The sequence below is a fragment of the Polyodon spathula genome, chromosome 30 (assembly GCF_017654505.1).
Source record: "Polyodon spathula isolate WHYD16114869_AA chromosome 30, ASM1765450v1, whole genome shotgun sequence".
Classification (NCBI taxonomy): Eukaryota; Metazoa; Chordata; class Actinopteri; order Acipenseriformes; family Polyodontidae; genus Polyodon; species Polyodon spathula.
Window position 1 is genome coordinate 5,925,615 of NC_054563.1, and position 19,816 is coordinate 5,945,430.

The window sequence follows — 19,816 nt, forward strand, 5'->3', positions numbered from 1 at the left end:
AGTGATTTCTCGACAATGGCAGTTGACTCAATCATTTTCTCAAGAGAATATTAAGCTGGAAGTTGTTATTTAATCAGATATGCCCAAGACACATTTGCAAATGTCAACAAAAAAGCATGTTTTATCTGCAGTCGTTCTTTATATTTTGATCCTGACGAGAAAACAAATAAAAGGAACAACTTACCCTGTGCCTGGTAGGTAGTTTTTACCTGTTAAAAACACATCCAGAAACATGTATAAATCACTGAACTTATAATCAGTTATAAAATCATATAAATCTGCATGGTGCCACTTCAGAGTTGCATCATTAAAAATGATATAACTCAAAATATATGCTTCAATCAACAACCACCTTTTGTGGGTGGTCAGGCAGTAGAGTGTTAGATTTGCAGGTAGAATCAGCCACTTTAATCAGTATTGAGCGAATGATCCCTCCAACCTCCAATCTTTTATATTGTGATGTGTTGTAATGTTACGTTGAATTTTTTGCTATGGGTTATTGATTATGAAGTTTCAGTTTTTAGTTTTCAGTTTAGTTTTATTATATTGGGCCCTATAAACAAGTTATATTTAAATATTTTGTTTTTTTATCACAGCGCTGAATAACTTTTTCTCTTATACAATTCTATAGAAGGAAATACTTTTTTGCCTTCCGAATTTAAATCCAATGACAGAATGAGTCGAAAGGCACTATTCCAAATTACGCTGCATTGCTGAGCAGATACAGAGATTGATTCCCTGAAATGAGCTGTTTTATTTAGGTTTAATCATACATTCTTACATTTTACTTGTTACATAAACATAATATGTACATGCAGCAACTTACATGCAATGTATATTACACTCGCAATGATGCCCCAAAACAACTATTTGTGAAAGAACCGCAGTATTCCAGGAATGAATGGAGCATCTTCTATAGAGTCATGAAACCCTCCTTAACTGCTATTTGTTTTAGTAGCATGGGAAAGATAACATGTTTCAAAATAAGCAGACCAACAAGTTAAGTTAATACACCAATATTAATATGTATTCCTATTATTCCTATTATTATTATTATTATTATTATTATTATTATTATTATTTATTATTATTATTATTATTATTTAGCATAAGACAATGCAACTGTTTAATTAGTTATCCTCTAGTTACTTAGTGCTGAAAAGAGTATAATGCCATCAACAAGGTCATTATACAGTTTCATGAATATTTACACTTTACTGTACTCATAAATAACTTTAATTAAATAACTCATCAGTTAAAATTGTTAAATAGGACCCATTGTCAGTTTCAAAAATCCCTTGTTGAACCTTTTATAGATCACTATAAAATGTGTATATGTTCCTTTATTATTTTCATATTGTGCAAGAATTCTGCATTATTCAGAGCCAGTGTGCAGAATGTATTTTGCAGCAAATGAACAAATAATCATTCAGACAAGGAAAATGAAATGACTGCTAAATTTGAATGAAATGCTGATGAGGCAATGCAGTTTTCCTGGACCTTGGGGCATTGTGATTGCCTGGTCTATTTAAACAAAAACGCTAACAAAAAAAAACAAACAAAAAAAAAAAAGTTTAAATTCAAAATGTTCATGCAACACTGGCACATTTCTCATTCCACATTCCATATTGGTGTGTCTTTAACCTTTAACGACCAGACCTGTGATCCATGCTCTTCAATAATCAAATAATAATAACAACCTTTGGGCAAGAGCAAGCAGCTTCCAATGTTATTTTAGTGGCTTCGTTTACCCCCCCCCACCTCCTTACTATTTCACAGTGTTTGAAACCAGTCTGAGTGGTTCTGGGTTCTCTAAATCTGCATTTTTATCTTGGATTATGCTTTAATGATTCTCCTGACAAGCTCTAAGAGTAAATACAAAGCCAAGTACAGGCAGGTTTAGAGCAAATTATAACAAGTCAATATTGGAGCCACCAAGAACCACTCAGCTTGATTGCAAACACCATTCAAATAGTATGCTGCTTACTCCTTTAAAATCAATCTGTTGCTGAATGTTATAGCAGCCTGCATTTGGTTCTAAAGAGGCTTAAATGAGTGGTTGTTTAAAAGGAATGCATTCCAGCAGAAGTGCATCAGCATGGCATGAACAGCACCTGAATACAAAATGTTTTGTAGATGTTTTCTAATGAATTTGTAGTTACACAGATATTCATAATGATTTCTATTGGAACACCAGATTAATAACATCTATTCCTATGGAATTCTTATGGACTTCCACCCATTATTTGGAGTGAAACCCATTAAGGTTTGACACTATTACAGGTAATGCAAAAATAAATTGAATGTGGCTAGAATACCAGGCAAATTCCTGCAAGGTTATCTTTATTTGTTTTTAAGGGCACAAGTTGTTTGGTTTTTTATTCCAGTTGGCATTTCAAATTAAGCAGGCAACTCACGTTCATCTCTTTACAGATGGTTGGATTGGCAGCTCCACAGCTGGTGAGCGGCATTCAGAGATTACAAAGGGAGTTTATTAACATTCTGCCTGCTACCTCAATCTTTTCAAACACCCTTTCTTGCAATAGTATTTTGTTATGAATTAAAAGTGCAATCCAGGAGAATTTGAAATGACTTGGTGTTCTTTCAACCACCTTTAAAGGATTCTGTCCTTTTTATTATTATTGGTTTATAAATAAATGTGAAACCTATTGCTAGTCTTCTAGGAAAACAATTACAGTTCCCATTCAATGCTGGCTTCATAGCTGCCTTCATAGCTTCCTTGCATACACCTCAATAGATTATAGCAGAGGCATATTATTTCAAGACACACAGAATAAATCAATCATCCTCTTCAAACAGCACATACCCATGGAAATGTGTTACGTACTGTACCCTGAAAGCATGTCCTGGTCACGTGAACAACTAGTCCCATAATACGTAGTATAATTAATCCCAGCAGATTGTCTTTTAAAGTAATAAAAACGTTTCAGGAAAGTCACAATCTCAACTGGCTCTTCCCACAATGATCAATGACTACATAGCTTACAGTCTCTCAGGGGTATTAACTTAGTTACCATGGCAAAGACAAATGAGAGGGCCAAGCTCCTCTGGGCTGTTTGAAATAGGATTCATTAGCAGTTTATTGGTGTGGAAATGTGCACACCAGCACAAGAAAAGAAATGAAAAGTTGCAGGCAAACTAATGAAATATTCTTATGTATGTCTGAAAAACAACTAAAATTTCTAAACACCATTTCAGTTCTATAAAAGTGAGATGTCCTTGTGATTTATAGAACAGTTCAAGTCTTTTAGAAGCAAGGCAACAGTCAGTGCTTTCTTTTCAATAACTCTGGCCCAATGACTTCAATAAATCAGGCAGTTTTCACAAAGCATTTGGCACAGTCTGTAAAGCTTCTAATTTTACAGATTTATTTGAAGCATTTCTTTTAGAAAAATATAATAAAATAAATACAATATAAACTGGTGTTAAGCATGGTAGTAAACGCTTTGTGAATATGGCCCATTTCTAAAGCATGCTTTGCAGTTAAGGCACGCATTGGCAGGAATAGAAGATTCTGGAGTCTCGGAAATGCAATTAACAGCACTTTTATATAGAAAATAAACAAAATGTCAGTGGCCTTTAACCAGTAGTTTGCAAGTTATTCAATCAGATAACTGTCACGGTAACCAGGAGAGAGCACTCAGGCATCTACTCTGATTGAGTCCTGAGCTGTCTCCCAGCTCGAGGCTACATTTCCAATCAGTTGTCCAATTCAGCCTGACCACATCCTCACAAGGTTTTTTTTCCCAAGCACAGGGAGTGTTAACCCAATTCCTGCAACATTAAACTCAAACTAAAACATTTGCATGTGCACAAAACACGATTTGGAGTATAAAGCTTTGAGAATGTGTCCCAATGTGCCAAGCAGGATTCTAAGCGAAAGACCGTTTACCTGTAAAATAAACACATTATGAGGCATTAGGAAGCTATGCAAAGAAGTCGTGTGATGGTCCGTGCAGTATTTCAGGTCTAGCTCTGTTGATATTGGTTGACTGTAAAAAGCAATTCATTAGCAGTGTCTGAAAGGGACAAGACTATTCAGAACAAGTGGATACTTCATCTACAAAGTTGCAATTAAAGGAATAGCAAACAACACAAGTCTACTATGTGTCTTCAATGTTACGAACTAGCTTTAGGCCTTAAACTTCCCAGTCTGTGTTTGCTTTCTTTGTGTTGTGAGAATGTCATGTATGTGCACCCAGGGAAACACCTTCCAAAGAGACTGAAGCAATATAACTTCATGTATGTGCACCCAGGAAACCACCTTCCAAAGAGACTGAAGGAATATAACAAAGATGTTCTCTAATGCAGCCTTTCAAGGTAACAATGTCTTGTATAACTAAGCATTTAAGGACCTTGTAGCAGTTTTCAGACATCTTACAGAGATTGGATGGTGATGGAACCTAGTGGGCAAGGATGTAATCTTTTCTAGCTTCTGTTGAAGCTAAATAGTTCCAATTTGTCTGTGTGATGAATTTCTAGAGGCTGATAATGTGCAGTATAAGAAAACACATTCATGCTTCAGCAAACATGGCTCTGGTTTAGACATCAATGCAAGTCCATATGACACAATTAGAATTACAGGAATACAATATACAGTAGTAGTCAATATCTGAATCACTGTATACTATAGTGGAATTATAGAATTGAATTTGACCAGTATTCTTCTACATGGTGCTTTGTGATCTTATTAGGTCTGAGTTAACATGAAAAATTGTGAGTTAGTATGTACCAGCTTAGTAAAGGAATTAAGTCATAAGTAAGTATTATATATACTGTAAATACACTTTAGCAAAGCAAGACCATCACACCTTTTTCAACCTGATCTCCGATTACATACCCACTCTGCTGAAGTTATTTTTAATCTTTCTCATTGATTAATAGGAACTATGAATATTTAATTGAAACCAAACCCCTGTTACGGGTTGACATGCAGTTAATGAGATTTCAGTATTATGCATTCCCATTGAGTAATATTATACATTTGAAACATTGCATTACAATGAAATTATACGAGGCAGTCAACATGAGAAACCTGGTGTCAGCATAAATAAATATTGTCTAAGGTTTTGGACGAACCAACCTGATACTAAGCACTGCATATATTGTACTTGTCTACTTTTATACAGACAAGAACAGCAGCCATAAGCCTGTCTTCAAACTAAAGTGAGGAAAGACTTCTGGTAGAATTTGAACATTAAGAGCAGTGTATTCAAGGATGCTTCTGAGGCAGAAGCATGTCGCCTTCAAAGAGAACTCTATAAAATCAGCTCAGTGAGGTGTAAACAGGTGTTGGCAATTTACAGACAAAGACTGCAACTGTGAATTAAATTTCATAGCCCTGGAAATGGCATTAGGAGCATTCTGCCTCAATCTGTGTGACCAAGATGAGCTACAGGGATCACCAGTCAAGTGGTAAATTGCCAGCAAGAGATCTGCCATCAAATGAGAATCGTCACTGAAGTGTCTGTCAACAGTATCCCAGGTTGTGAAGCAATGGAGGCAAACATGCCACCAGTCAGTGTACATACAAAAGCAAAAGCAAAACAGCAAATTGGAAGAGCATATCTCCTTTTTGTATTTATGTCATTTATTTAAACAATTTGAGTGTCCAATTATTTTACCAATGATTTTCTCCCCACAAGAGAGAACTGATAGTCAGTGTATGTTCTCTGATCCGACTACCAAGTAAATTGCCTTTTTAAACCAGGGGGACAAGTGGAGGCCCTGCAGGAGTCCTCTGGAGCTCAACATGTCCCTGCCTCCAGGGGCCACAGTAAGAAATGAGTTGAAGCAGTCCCTGACGAATTTACTCCCCCAATCTGCAGGAGGGCCAGGGTATATGTGTTGCTCCCTATGGGTTCCCAAGCCACTCTTTTACCAGGTGGACTCTCAGGGACCTTACGAATTTCCTTTTTAGTGCAAGCTTGGTTTTGTATGAATTGTGGAATGAAAATAACTGCCATGCCTACTCCGACTAGAACAAGGGATCTGTAAGGGTGAATTTTATCATAGCTGCATTATAACTAACATTTAATAATGTGCATAATCTAATCTAGATAGACTCACTCACCCACCCAGGACATTCTCTTCGCATGAGACAAGCAACACAAAGTAAATCATCCCAATTAACACTGATAGAATTGTATATGGCTGGCAGCCATCTTGGCTCAGGAGTGGGTGAACAGCCTGGATCCAAGATGGCCGAGAGAGCGAGAGCGAGAGAGCGAGAGAGAGAGAGAGAGAGAGAGAGAGAGAGAGAGAGAGAGAAGCTTATGTGCCTGGATAGCTGTGCTCGGGTGCTGTTTTTTGGTGTTGTGGATTTGTATTTTTGTTTAAACCTTTTGTTTGTGAATCGCAGTCTTCCGCCTCTGGGTTTGCTATTTCTGTCACGGGCCAGCCTTGACCGCCACGTCACTACACCACAAGGTGTTCCAAAGAGAAATTTTCCATAAATAAATGTGCATCTTCTGAAAATAAAAATACCAGTTTGGCTCATAGGGTAATTATTTAAATTGACAGACTCTGAATTATGAACTCAGCACAATTGTGTAACACAGACAATAATCCCTGACCCTGATAGAGAGAGATTTTGGTTGGCTTTGTTTTATTTTTTCATGAATCCCTGTAACAACTTAAGGAGGAAAGAGAGTGAAGGAGTTGAGCAATGTTCTTTCTCAAATTGACGTTGATTTTACGCTGTACATATCATTTCTATATGGATGCCCATTGAATGAACCGCTCCCTCCATTAAAGTGATTTGATCAGTTAGACTAATCATGTGTATCTGATCTCTTTGGTCCACCCATAAAATCACTGCTTATGCGAACAGAATGGCCATCAATGTAGAACTATCTAAGATGTACACAAGGGAGGTCAGTGTGAATAACATATTGTCATCAGATAGGTAAGATTGAATGCTGCAATGCAGGGCTTTAGAGCATGATTTGCTGTTGAAGAGGATCATTATTTATGCTTTTTGTGTTATGAAAGCCCTCATTTTTCGAACAAGCTTCCCCTCAGTACGATGATGAAAATGATTTAAACAGAAAAGCATATGGCGACAAAAAAATAAGGCATCAGATAATTACTCTAAGTGTAAAAACCATCTGCATCACATACACTGTTCTGCATTTGCATGTATTTCATTTCTAAAAAATATGTTTTGTTTTTCTTTAGCTATTAAGTTCTGGGTCATTGAAGTGAAACGGTCCTGATGTTTGTTTTGTAATCTGTCAGATTCCATTTCCCTTCTACTGCACCCCCCCCCCCCAAAAGAACCAGTGATGACAATATCACATTTTCTTCCTGTAAGACCTGAATGTTGTAAAAAGGAGATACCATTTAGTTTTTCTTCCTTAAGCCACAGCTGAGCTTGCTGATAACATCAGAACCTCCTGCTGCTGAAAGCATGGGACATGTTGCTTATTAAAATATTGGACTATTTTTGAGAATCTGTGTACCGAGACATTTAATGAACAAAGGGGCCATGCTTCCTGACATTATATAAACTTATTTTCTGCATGCTGCTCTGACTACTTTCAGCAGTGGAAGGTTATGAACGTGACTTGTAAGCTCTGTCATAGTGCTGGGAAACAATGAAAAAAAAAACTAAACCATATGGAGTTCTATAGCTTTAAGCTATTTCCCATTCATGTTCTACTACAATTATATCCACATTGTATTACACACTGTATGCCACTGAAGTTCCTTACAGCTGTGCTTTCTTGAAAATGCCATTATCTGCTTCTGACGTTTTCAATTTTGAGATCAGTTCTATCAACGTGATAGGGCACAGCTCAGTGCAAGATTCCCTTTAATGCCATTCCAGAGACAAGTCCTCTTAGGGCAGACAAAGCATGAGATGCCATCTGTCATGTGCAGATTACACTGAGAGCCTAATTAGAGGAATTTGCACATAGCTGGTAAGTATGGCCTTACAGTATATAACAAGCCAGGTGTTTGGTTTGAATGGCTTTTTTTTTGTTACTTAGCCGGTATTTAACCTGCCATTTTGGAGGCTCTTAGCCATGTATGTGTGTGTGTGTGTGTGTACACACACACACACACACACACACACTATATATATACACCACACACACACACACACACACCACACACACACACACACACACACACACACACACACACACACACACACACACACACACACACACACATATATATATATATACATACACACACACACACACACACACACACACACACACACACACACACACACACACACACACACACACACACACACACACACACACACACACACACATATATATATATATACACACACACACACACACCACACACTTAAGGAAAGACAGATAAACCGGAGTAATGTAAAGTCTGTGTTAGTTCATAATAATAACATAGCTATTGACAGGCTGCCTTATTGTGACTGTCTGGTCAAAAGCTATAGCTTTTTATAAATATAAGTCTGTGATCATCTGAAATCCAAAGTGTCTTTGTTATAGAACCTGCATGGATGGGCAGAATAATATCCATCCTGGATAATCAACCATTAATCAATTAATCAATTCCTTTTTTTGACCAGATTCATCTATAAAATCATCTTTTTCTGTTATTTTACACTATGAGAAACTGTAACCTTGACATAGTAGCTACATTCATTTATTTACAGCTGAAACAAACTTGACCCAAACAGGTTTAAAGTGAGAGGAACACAAATGACAACTCTTGCTTGGGTTCACCTGTTCTTTGTCTGAGCAACAAAAATTGAGGTTACGAGCACCATGAGGAATGGACGGCTGGTTGGCAGTTGGTATCTCAGAGACAATCTCATTTAAATGTCCTGGGTCTAGCCCTTGGGTGCGAATTCCTTCCTCACATCCTCATTATTTATTATTATTATTTGATTTTTTTATGATTATTAGTATTAATATTATTGGTGCCATTGTGCTTATGTATTGTGTTTGTATGCTTAAATTACACATAAAACAACTGTAGTTATTGGGAATGAACCAGTCTGTTGATAAAGGCATTGTTAAGGTGATCTGATCTAGTAAGTCAGAGGTGATATGTCTCATTTGATTTTTTCTGAAAATAGCAGTAACAAATGTTCGCAGGCTGGGATTACATTTTTTTATATTTTAGTGGCTTATATACCAAAATACCAAAAAAACAAACAATGACACATCGATCGAGAGGAGAGGGTCTGGTGTCATCTATCAGTGCTAGCAGTGTGATTGTATGGATTGTCAAAAAAATATATGTAACTATGTTGCTAGGGCTAAGGGGTAGACGTACTAAAGTGTTGCACCTGTCGTAATAGTCACAAACCAGTTGCAAATCAGTCAGTGAAATGTAATAAACATGAACAATGCTGTTAGTGACTTTTTAGGCAATGCTTTGCGGCAGCAATTTTTCTTTGCAGTTCAACCAGAGATGAATATCTAAGTATGGGCGATTACTGCATAAATTAGCAAAATAGGGGTGCAGATAGTGCAAATGAGGGTTCTCAAATATTATAATGAGATGTACTAAATTTCCGGGCAATTGTGACACTTACAATTGCATCAATTTGTTAAGAACTTTTGAAAGCATGTTTTAAACAGTCACAATTGTTGCTGGCATTTCCCAGCCCGCTTTTTCTCAAGCGTTGCCAGTTTGCTCAATGCATTTTTAAGGCGAACATCCAAGTACCTAATTTTAACGGATTCTTGTATAGACGTTATCCTTCGGGTGCCCTCTGCTGCAGCAAACCACAGCTCAACTTCTGCTATGTATTTGAACGGTGTCGCACAACTCTCGCAATGTATAATGCTTGAGATCTTGCTGAGAAGACGCAACAAATATTTAAATTAGTACATTGCAGTTTTTACTGTGGTAAACTTTTAAAATGGTTAGTAAATACTCAAACTGAATCACTTGTAATAAATGTGAAATTCAACCCTTAACCTAACCCATTCATTTTAAGCTCCTGTGTCATCCTGTGGTACTCCTCCATCTGTTTTCTTCTTTTCAGTATTGGATGGCTATTTATTCAAGGAGCCTCTTTCCTACACTTGCATTGAAATAATTAAAATCTGTTCTGTGGTTTACAGTCTGGTAAGAAGAGCAGGTGGTGGCTTAGTTCAGGTGGCTGTAAATAGAAGTTTTACTGTGAGGTCTGTTTTCTTGAATTCGATGGAGGCCCTGGGTGTCAGATTGACTTAGATACTCTCTTATTAAACCACATGCACAGGCGTCTGACTTGGAATCAAGCCCAGGATTAAATAACCAGCAATGAGACGAAGACACAGTGAAATAAAGCAGCCAGTGATAACATGTGCATGCCAAGCAGTCCCCCATGTCACTTGCCTGGTCCTTAATCAACATTTGAGAGTACTAAGCTCATGGACTTAAAGATGATCTTTCTCATTTCCATAATCCAAATAGAATTTAAATCATCTTACATCTTTGAAATTAACCTTACAGAATTTAAAAAAAGAAATATGCCAGGAGATTGTAAAGCTGGTATAATACTAATATATTTCGAAGTCTCCGTTTCCAGTAAACCAGGATTTAGCATTCACCTGCCAGTAAACCACGAAGGTGTTTTTGTTTTTCAATAAAGTGATTGCGAGAGAAACTATGAATAAGCAGACAGTTTTAAACATTTTAAAAAGCACATATTTGTTTTATCTTCAAGTTAATACTACATTTTGTTACAAGTGAAACATAGACCCAATGGTGTTTTGTACCAGTCATGACCTTGAGAGCATGTTTGCTGAACAAAATATGGCACTTAGCAGATTTCCCTTTCATATTATAATAACACCACGTGTGGCCTTGTACCCAGTTACACGAATATACTACTTATGTATTCTATTCAATTAGAACAACACTTGAACCTCTGAAAACACATTTAAAAAAAAAAAAAACAATACATCCTTTTATCTTGAATTAAAATTTCGAAGAAGGGCAGCTACCATCTGTGGTAACTGTATACAGCATGGTCAAGGAAATAAAACCCTTTCCATGCCGAAGAAAATGTAAAGCAGCTTCTGAATATTTTCTTCCAACGCGAAAAAGCACTCTGTCTGTATTTTACAGTAAGGGCCCGGTGGTTTGGAATTTGAGAGAAGTTTAGGTGTTATTTTGTGTAAAGAGTTCTAGTTCTTAGATTTGAGATTCATTGAAATTATTTGGATATGGTTTTGGATCAAATCTGAATTTGAGGAAAAAAAAACAAACAATGCATTTTTTGTAAAGTAATACAAATAATACTCTTTTTTAATACTAAAGAGTAGCTTCAATTTTACTGTCCTGTTACTTTGGCTGTTAAAGCTACTAAAGCCATAGCCAAGGCATAGTAACACAGACAATGTTTTAATAATTGCAGTAATAACTTCTTAAAATGACAACAAACACCATAAAGGGACAGTGCAGCAAACAAAACAAAAAAACTGTATTTCCTACTTAGTATGTGTATTCAATTAACTGTCTGTTTTTCTACTGTTTTTTTTTTTTTTCATAACCTTTGGACCCAAATGGTCCTATTTGAATAATGAATCATTGTTTAGGGATAACCCACTTAGTTTGTCCTTTACATTTTTGTCCTAGTTAAGAGACTGGCATGACTGCAAAATGATCCTCTTGCTTTTGGATCCTATCATGCACAGTTAAAGTTACACCTTTTCTGGTAAGCTCTGTCATTATTTCTACTGACCGGACTTCACTATTCAACTTTACAATGCTGCACATGAAGCCTTGCTCTGTTGCTTCATTTATAATATGAATCGTTTTAATAATAGATTTTCCAGAGCTGACATCAAGCTGTGTTTTCAAAGAGAAACAATACACACATACAAATCCCTTGGGTTTTGCCTGAACTTGGTCATGCACCCCATCACTTTGAAAACCAATCAAATCTTATGAACAGTGTATCCTAGGATACAGACAATAGCATACTGTGAGTGTATTAGACTATGGCATAAGGAATACCCAGTCACTACCAATCTGGATAATTAATAATGCATTTCAGGTTTCACAAGCCATTGCGCTGTTTGGATCCCCATGAGAATATATAAGCGTGAGCCTGCAACTTTTTTATGTTTATTATAGTTAGTTATTATAAATATGGTTCTTATCTAACCTGAAACATTATTCTCTGTGAACAGTGTTCAAAAGAGTAACTGGTAGAATAATAATTAAATTGAAGGGCTCAGAATGTAATCTTCTTGTCAGTTATTCAATCTTAGTGCTTAAGGACTCCATCATTATAATGCTGTTGTCAAGAGTCATAATTAAGAAACCACACTATATTGTTTGTAGTGCAATGCATTTTGAAATCACTCATAAATCCATAGTTTGCTGACTGATTTGATAATTCTCACATAAATATTTGCTGTAATCTCCAACATGTTCTTATAGTGGATTACAGTGGTTAGAAGCAAGCATTTTAACTAATGCATCCATAATTTCAAACAATTATTTGTAAATCCTGATTTAAACAATATGAAACTATTTAAAATTATTTTGCACAGTGGTCGAGACGCTCTCTTGACAGGCTTTGGAAGCAATGCCTTCCACTAATTCACATCACAAACTGCAGTTCAAATAGAAAACCTTGCTACTTGAGCAAATGGAACAGAAGCACAAACTTGGGTCACAAGATACCGTTAACCTGGATCTGTTCAGTTTTACATGTCTGTAAATCTGTTGGATCTCTGCTTGGAAAACACATGACTGTTTAAAATATCTTCTGCAAATAAAGTATCTTTTGTATAAAAAATAGACCTACACTTAAGTGCAAATAAATGCATAGAATACAAAAAAAAAAAGATTAATGCATATAGGCTTATAACAAAATGAAAAAGGTCATTCGATCCAGAAACATTTCCAATTAATGTGATCTCTGTTTTGAGAGGGAATGAGATGTTTGTACGTGTAGAGCTGGGTGAAGATGTAACACGGCACTGCATTGCAGTTAATTACCATTGAGTCTTGGGTCACACCAATGTGATTGAGTTGTGTTCCATTGGGGAGAACAGCTGTTAGAAATGAAATCACCCTTTGTCTTCTAAACTGCAACGTGTGGGTGTCTGCAGGATCTGAAGAGAATTAAGTGCACTCTGCAATAATAAGGGGCCATGCTGTCCTGTGAAGAGCAAAGCCAGCTTCACAGCCTGCTCTGCTCTTCAGTTTTTATCAGTGCACTTGAAGGATTAATATATCACAGACTGCTTCACAGCATCTGGCGAGTCCTGCACCCACTCTTTGTAAAGCAGAGGAAATTGTTTTTTCACTGTATTGACCGTTCAAAATGAAATGACAGAAACTAGAAATGCATGACTTGGAATTACTGCTGGATAGCTTTAGGGTGGAGTGGTTCTTTATAGAGTTTGCTTTGTACTATATATGAATTGGTTGAACGTCTTGTGTAGTTTTGGAGGAACTCTAAGAAATACAACTTGTTCTCTTCTATACAGACGGTTGTTAGGTTCTAAATCCCAAGCTGTTATATTAAATTCAGCTTAGAGATATGCTAGACTACTCTTATTTGATTGGAGTAGTATAGCCAACTTCCCTTTCAGGATTCATCTACCTGTATTAGTTTTTTGAATTTTCGAAAAAAAAAAAAAAATCAGTTTCTTTAAATCTTCTAATTGATGAGTAAGAGTAAACAAAGAGTTAAAGAGAGGCAGTATTTACAGTCTGACGCTGATTTGAATTTGATCATTAAAATACTGTAGTGATGGGGTATCTAATGGCTATAGTGAAGGGATATCTGATGACTCACTGTAGCACCACAGTTAGTCCGTTGTTAGCTTATTGTATTTCTTTCAGTTGATTGAGCAGCAATATTGTTTAATATCTGAACAGACATTTGAAAATGAATCTAGAAGATTAGAGCCTGTTCGCTTATTATTTTGAAGCTGCAGTACATTTCTAAATGAAATAAGATTCCTGAAAAGCTCTTTACTACTTTCATCCATAGCTTACCTTTCTATCCAAGCATCACAAATCTGAACTTTGTGATTTAGCAGTTTGTTTGCAGGTAGTTTCAGCTGCCTGCATTTATGAAAGCATTCTCTTTGAAGCCACCTTTTTCCTTGCCATTCAGTCATTGTGTAAAGTTAACATGTGTGTTTTTACTACAACCCACAGCAGCAGGAAGTCATGGATGCCACCTGCAAGCGCCTGTGTAGGGAGCCAAAACAAATATGTAAACAAAGGGAAAAACATGATCTCCTCTTAGCCACTTAGTGTTCACCAAGAGACGTGTTCTCGTTTACATTGCTGTGTGTCCAGATCATGCTCCCTTCTACTTGACATTGTTTGTTCCCACAATACTTTGTAGTGAAAGAAGTGATAATGCAGGTGGTTTCTTTTTAAATGTTATTAATCTGCTTTAAGAAACATAGAATATGTAAAATAACATATGGGTCCAATATTTTATTATCACACAATATATCGTTACCACACAATAATATAAGTCTCTCGTTGGTTTTGGGCATATATTGTGTGATAATACATTCTAACTCATACATTATTCTTTTTCTATCACATCATAGGTGAATGCTCCAGTTAAAACAGAGAAGTATTTACCTGAGTTGCCATCACAACAGAAAGTGACTTGGCTGTTAAATGTATTTCAGAAGCAGACATTTTTAGAAACCATTAAATGCCAAGTAGGACAATAACCATGAAATTACCATGCATTTTCTGAAGGGAATGGGTGACCCAGTCTGCATTTGAATAACAGGAATCTCCCCTTTCCAGCCTAGACATCTAATTGAATCAAGAATGGATGTGGGTCATTCAAATTTGGCTCAGATTCAAAATTGCATGCATCGCAGTGTTTTTGCCCATTACCTTCTGTTTGTGCTGTGTCACTGCCTAGCAGTTTCAGGACTTTTGTTGAAGGTATTCACACAATACATTTGAAAATATACTGTAGTGTGTATCAACAACAAATTGCCAAGTCTTTTAATAAAGTGTCTAATTTATGGGTTCTTTAGCCAATAGCAGGAAGAACGTTGATCATTTTGGAACAGGAATTATTTTACAGCACAATGCCGTGGAAGAACATTATTGTTATTTTTGGATAGAAGAAAAGATTTAAGATTCTAAATGGGTGTCGTAATGAATGCCCTGCTTGACAAAAATCTGTATTCCAAACAGCAGCTGCACCTTGGATTTCAAGAACCAGTGTGTCATGCATCTTTAAATACTGTAATAGCAAATGCCCCAGGAGGAAATTACTGATTGGTTTACATGGTCTAAAATAACTAGTGTGTGATTGAGGAAAACAACTGGTGCAAAAGACAGTGATATCTGAAAAGTGCTTGCCAATGAGCAAAAACCCAATATTTCATAGTGCTGCATTGACCTAAAGAGCGCGCATGGATGTGCGTAATAAAGCAGCCATACTTTGTGCTTGTTACAATATTTATAGTATGCGCTGCCACCTTTGACTATAATGCAGTATATCTCTCGGAAATCAGAAATCATTGACTCCATTAAAATTTTAGTAAAGCTTTCATCATATTCGATGTGCTTCTATTTAAAGCTACATTCCAAAATGTTTAATATATTATGTCAAAGATCTACAGCACATTGATTAACATTAAATGGAGTAAAGCTTAACAAAGTCCTGAGTGTGCACTAACAGTGTGATTTAGGATCAACAGCATTATAATGTAAATTACCTACAAAAACGACTAGTGACTCAACCTCTATCTTTCAAAGCCTTGTATTGTTTTGCCTTTTTCTGAGGAAATCAATACCCAGTCCATTAAAACTTTAGAGTTTCAATGACATTGATTTCCCTCCCCTCCCAATCATTCTCTATATACTGCTGCTACTGTGATACAGGCTGAGATTCAACCGAATTCCTGTCGCATGTTTTAGGTAACTACGGAGAAAGCGGGATGGAGGCCTTCAAAGACATGGCAGCCAAGGAGGGGATCTGCATTGCTCATTCCTACAAGATCTACAGCAATGCTGGGGAGCAGAACTTCGATAAACTCCTGGGGAAGCTGATGAGCCACCTCCCCAAGGCACGGGTGGTGGCCTGTTTTTGTGAGGGCATGACTGTCAGAGGAATTCTAATGGCTATGAAGAGACAAAACCTAGTCGGGGAGTTCCTACTGCTTGGAAGGTGAGCAAACTCTTATGCAAATGTTTGTTCTTTATTCCATACACTTGTTTAAACCCACTCTGAGAGAGTCCATTCAAGTTTATAGAAGGCTCTGTCAGTTAAGGACCAGGCACAGGTTTTAATTAACCAAAATATAAGAGACCTGAGAAAAATAAGTGACATGATGGAGACTTTGGGGGTTCAGCAAAACAAAATCAATTGCATAGTGTAAACACATTCTCTATCAGATCTGGTTACTTCTCATTACTGTTTGTGGTCAGACATCATTAGAGCTAAACAGTTCTGATCTACACAATTAGTTGATCATGTTGCAAACACAGAAGAAATATTAAATGATGGTTCCTGCTTCTGGAATGCAATCTGCTTAGTGGAATCCCAAACGTGAAAGACTGTCAGATTCCATAAGCACAAAGATGTGAATCATTGATGATTAATTAGGCTCCAGCCACACGGGACAGAAGGGAGGAGAAATGCTTGTTTTTGTTTAATCTTTTATTTTGGCCCTTATGCCTGTTTATTTGTGTTTGTGTTTTTGTTTGTTAAAAAACGTGCGCACCAGCACTTTCAACTGCACCTTTCTAGACTGAGTTTCATTCCTGAGGCTATCCTGTTATATCTGGTGTCAGTAATGGAATAGCGCCCCTCTAGAAACTCAGACACCAGAAAGCTGCAATTGAAAGCGCCGATACTCATGTTTATTCACAAGCAAAGCACATGAGCAAATAAACAGGCACAAGGGCCAAAATAAAAGATTAAACAAAACAATTGGGCTGTGAGGCTGGGCATCCGCCTGCACTGACAATTTTCTCCATAACACAGTGTAGACACAACTCACCAGCACTCCTCTCAAACACCAACCCCTAACAAAGGATTTATCCTCCCTTATATCCCATGTGGCTGGAGCTTAATTAATCATTAATTAATCATTCAATTAAGGCTCCAGCCACAGTCTCACATGTATTCTGACAGGGAGGATTTTGAGAAAATATTATTAATGCACTATTTTAGCATTTAGCATTTTATAATGTTAAGATAAAACCAAATCTTTTTTTTTTATTTTTCTACAGTGTTGTTTGATTGGAGTTTGTACTGTATGGCAGGTGTGATTGTAAGGCAATTCAACACATCCAATATGTTTCACAGTTACAATAAAAATCTATAATCCCAGTAATTAGAAATAAAATCATATTGAATAAAAAATGGTTTGGCTTTTGAGGACTTATTCCAGTTATCAGACTGGACTGTTGTTTATTTGTGACTGTCTTACTCAGACTGAACAGTTTTCAGTTTGACAGCTGTTGGGGTCATGCACAACACTGTAACGACTGAGCTTGTATTAAAAATAACACAAATGGGACTGGTCAATTGATCTATATTGTACTAGATCTTTATACTACCACCTTTAAAATCAATATAATAACCTACTCCTTGAAGTTGTATGTATGTACTGCTACAGAAAGCAATACACCAAATAACCTTAATTGCACAGTTGTTAGTTGTCATAAAGTATTATTTTTCTTGTTGATTTCAGTGATAAATGTATTGCAATAGAATACACCCAATGTATTAGTTGTGTTGCTAGGTTTTTTGTAATGTATGGTAACAAACTTCTTTAATCCACCACCACACACTTGTTATGCTTGTTATATGACCCAAAATGTTTTAATAAAGCATACTTGACTATTTTATAAACTGTAACAAGTACATTTTCAAATGCTTTATACATATTTGTAAGGTAATACTGTATAGTTTATATCATTTTTGAAAGTGACCATGTTTACTGAGGAGCTCAACTTCTTTGAACCCCACAGCACAGCACAGCTCAGCATAGCACAGCTCAGGTCAGCACAGCTCAGCACAGCACGGCTCAACACAACACGGCACAGCTCAGCACGGTGCAGCTCAGCACAGAGCAGCACAGCACAGCACAGCACAGCACAGCACAGCACAGCACAGCACAGCACAGCACAGCACAGCACAGCACATTTTAAACTCCCCTGGTTGTAATTGGTCTGATTCTGTTCCAGTGTCTGCAGTGTTTGATGTCTTGAAAACCATTTCTCCTGATTGTCATCCCCATCATCATCCTCATCATCCTCATCCCCTTCACTATATAAAGAAGACAATAATGGGCTCTGTGATAAATTCAGTAATGGATACAGATATTATATTAATCTTATGCCTGGATGACTGGAATGAGAATAAACCTCAACAGGTAACATTTTAAAGTTGTTGTTTTTATGTTTGCTTTATTAAACAAACTAACGAATGATACAACATTGCTCAGGTATATTAACCAGTTCTACATTGAATTCTTATAAAGTAAACATATTTATTAAGTACATTTCCACAGTTATTATTATTAAATGCTAATATTTTAAAATATGGCATATGGTATTAATAAAAGAAAGTTTGCTTGCCTTTCAGGAAATCTGTTACACTTGAACTTCCTAGGTCATTTCACCTCAGCAGTGTCTTGGGGGTGAAGCATCTTATTGGTTGCAAATTGCGTCAGTCATTAGGGCTAGCAGCTGGTTGGTAATGGACAGGAAAGAGGGCCTGAATGAAAGTGCAAGTCTATCTGAAAGCAAGGCAGTAATTCAAGATGTATTTAGCCTATTTCAGTACAGTATCAGATATCATGTTTGAAAATAAAAAGATATATCTGGTAAAACATTTCTTTCATTGCACATTTGAGACATGCATAGTGAATAAATGGCATGGAAAATGTATGTGATTATTTTGTTAACTACAATCACTTTAAACATTTGGTTTCATGGTGTGGTGGTGTTATCACGTACTATCGATCCCTGACTATCATTATGACTATATTTTATCTCCTTGCTACTAATATTCAATACAACAGCAGCTGTTCCCCATATGGCTCTGAAAAGACATATAACTATCAGAGTAAATCACAGGATTCTGCTGCAGAAGGCTGTGTTTTACAGTTTTTGTCGCTGGAAGTACAGACAGCTGCTAATAAAGAAAGCAGAAGGGGACAGATCCATCTTCTTTATTGTCTCGCTCGTTGCTCCCTGAGTTTGCTAAATAGTAAACATTATTTTCGGATGAGTCTGGACAAAGGAACAGGATAGCCATTCATAAAACAACAGAGCTGTCATGACAGTCACCAAAATCAATACACAAGCTATTTTAAGTTCAGCTGACTCCATAGTCCACTAACATTTGAAGATGTTGATACACTAAAAGCATTTTTATGGCTTTTTTTTTTTTTTTTTTTTGAGGCAGTTTTCATTTTTTTAATTTAATAATCATAATTTAATCTTTAACAAATGTCCATCTTCTTTAGGCATTATTCTGACCATCCAGTATATTCAAGACAGGGAGTATTTAGTTCACTTTTATGTGGGAAGCAATTATTAGGTTATTATCCTGGATTTAGCAGGCTGAATAACTTTCATATTTGTATGACCCCTATTGCAAAACTAGTTTATGATGTTTCGAATTGTTTTGGATGACGTCAAAACCATGCATGGTGAAAGAAATCAGCTTCATAGCCTTTTATCTGAAATGTTAGTTTAATACTGATAAAGACCCCCAAATAATCTCATATACTTGGTGTTGGAAAACCGTCCTGTGATATATGAACTTATTGAGCATATGTTTGCTACAAACGTAGCCACTGACATGCTGATGTGGCAGTTG

At 36.6% G+C, this 19,816-nt stretch overlaps 1 protein-coding gene across 1 annotated transcript in view; it reads left to right on the top strand.

Moving 5' to 3' along the window:
• LOC121302602 (metabotropic glutamate receptor 5-like) overlaps nt 1–19,816 on the top strand; it is a 52,254-nt gene that overhangs the window by 9,552 nt on the left and 22,886 nt on the right. Inside the window, exon 3 of the mRNA XM_041232605.1 lies at nt 15,898–16,147. Within this exon, the coding sequence (XP_041088539.1) occupies nt 15,898–16,147 (250 nt within the window). The remainder of the gene's footprint in view (nt 1–15,897; nt 16,148–19,816) is intronic.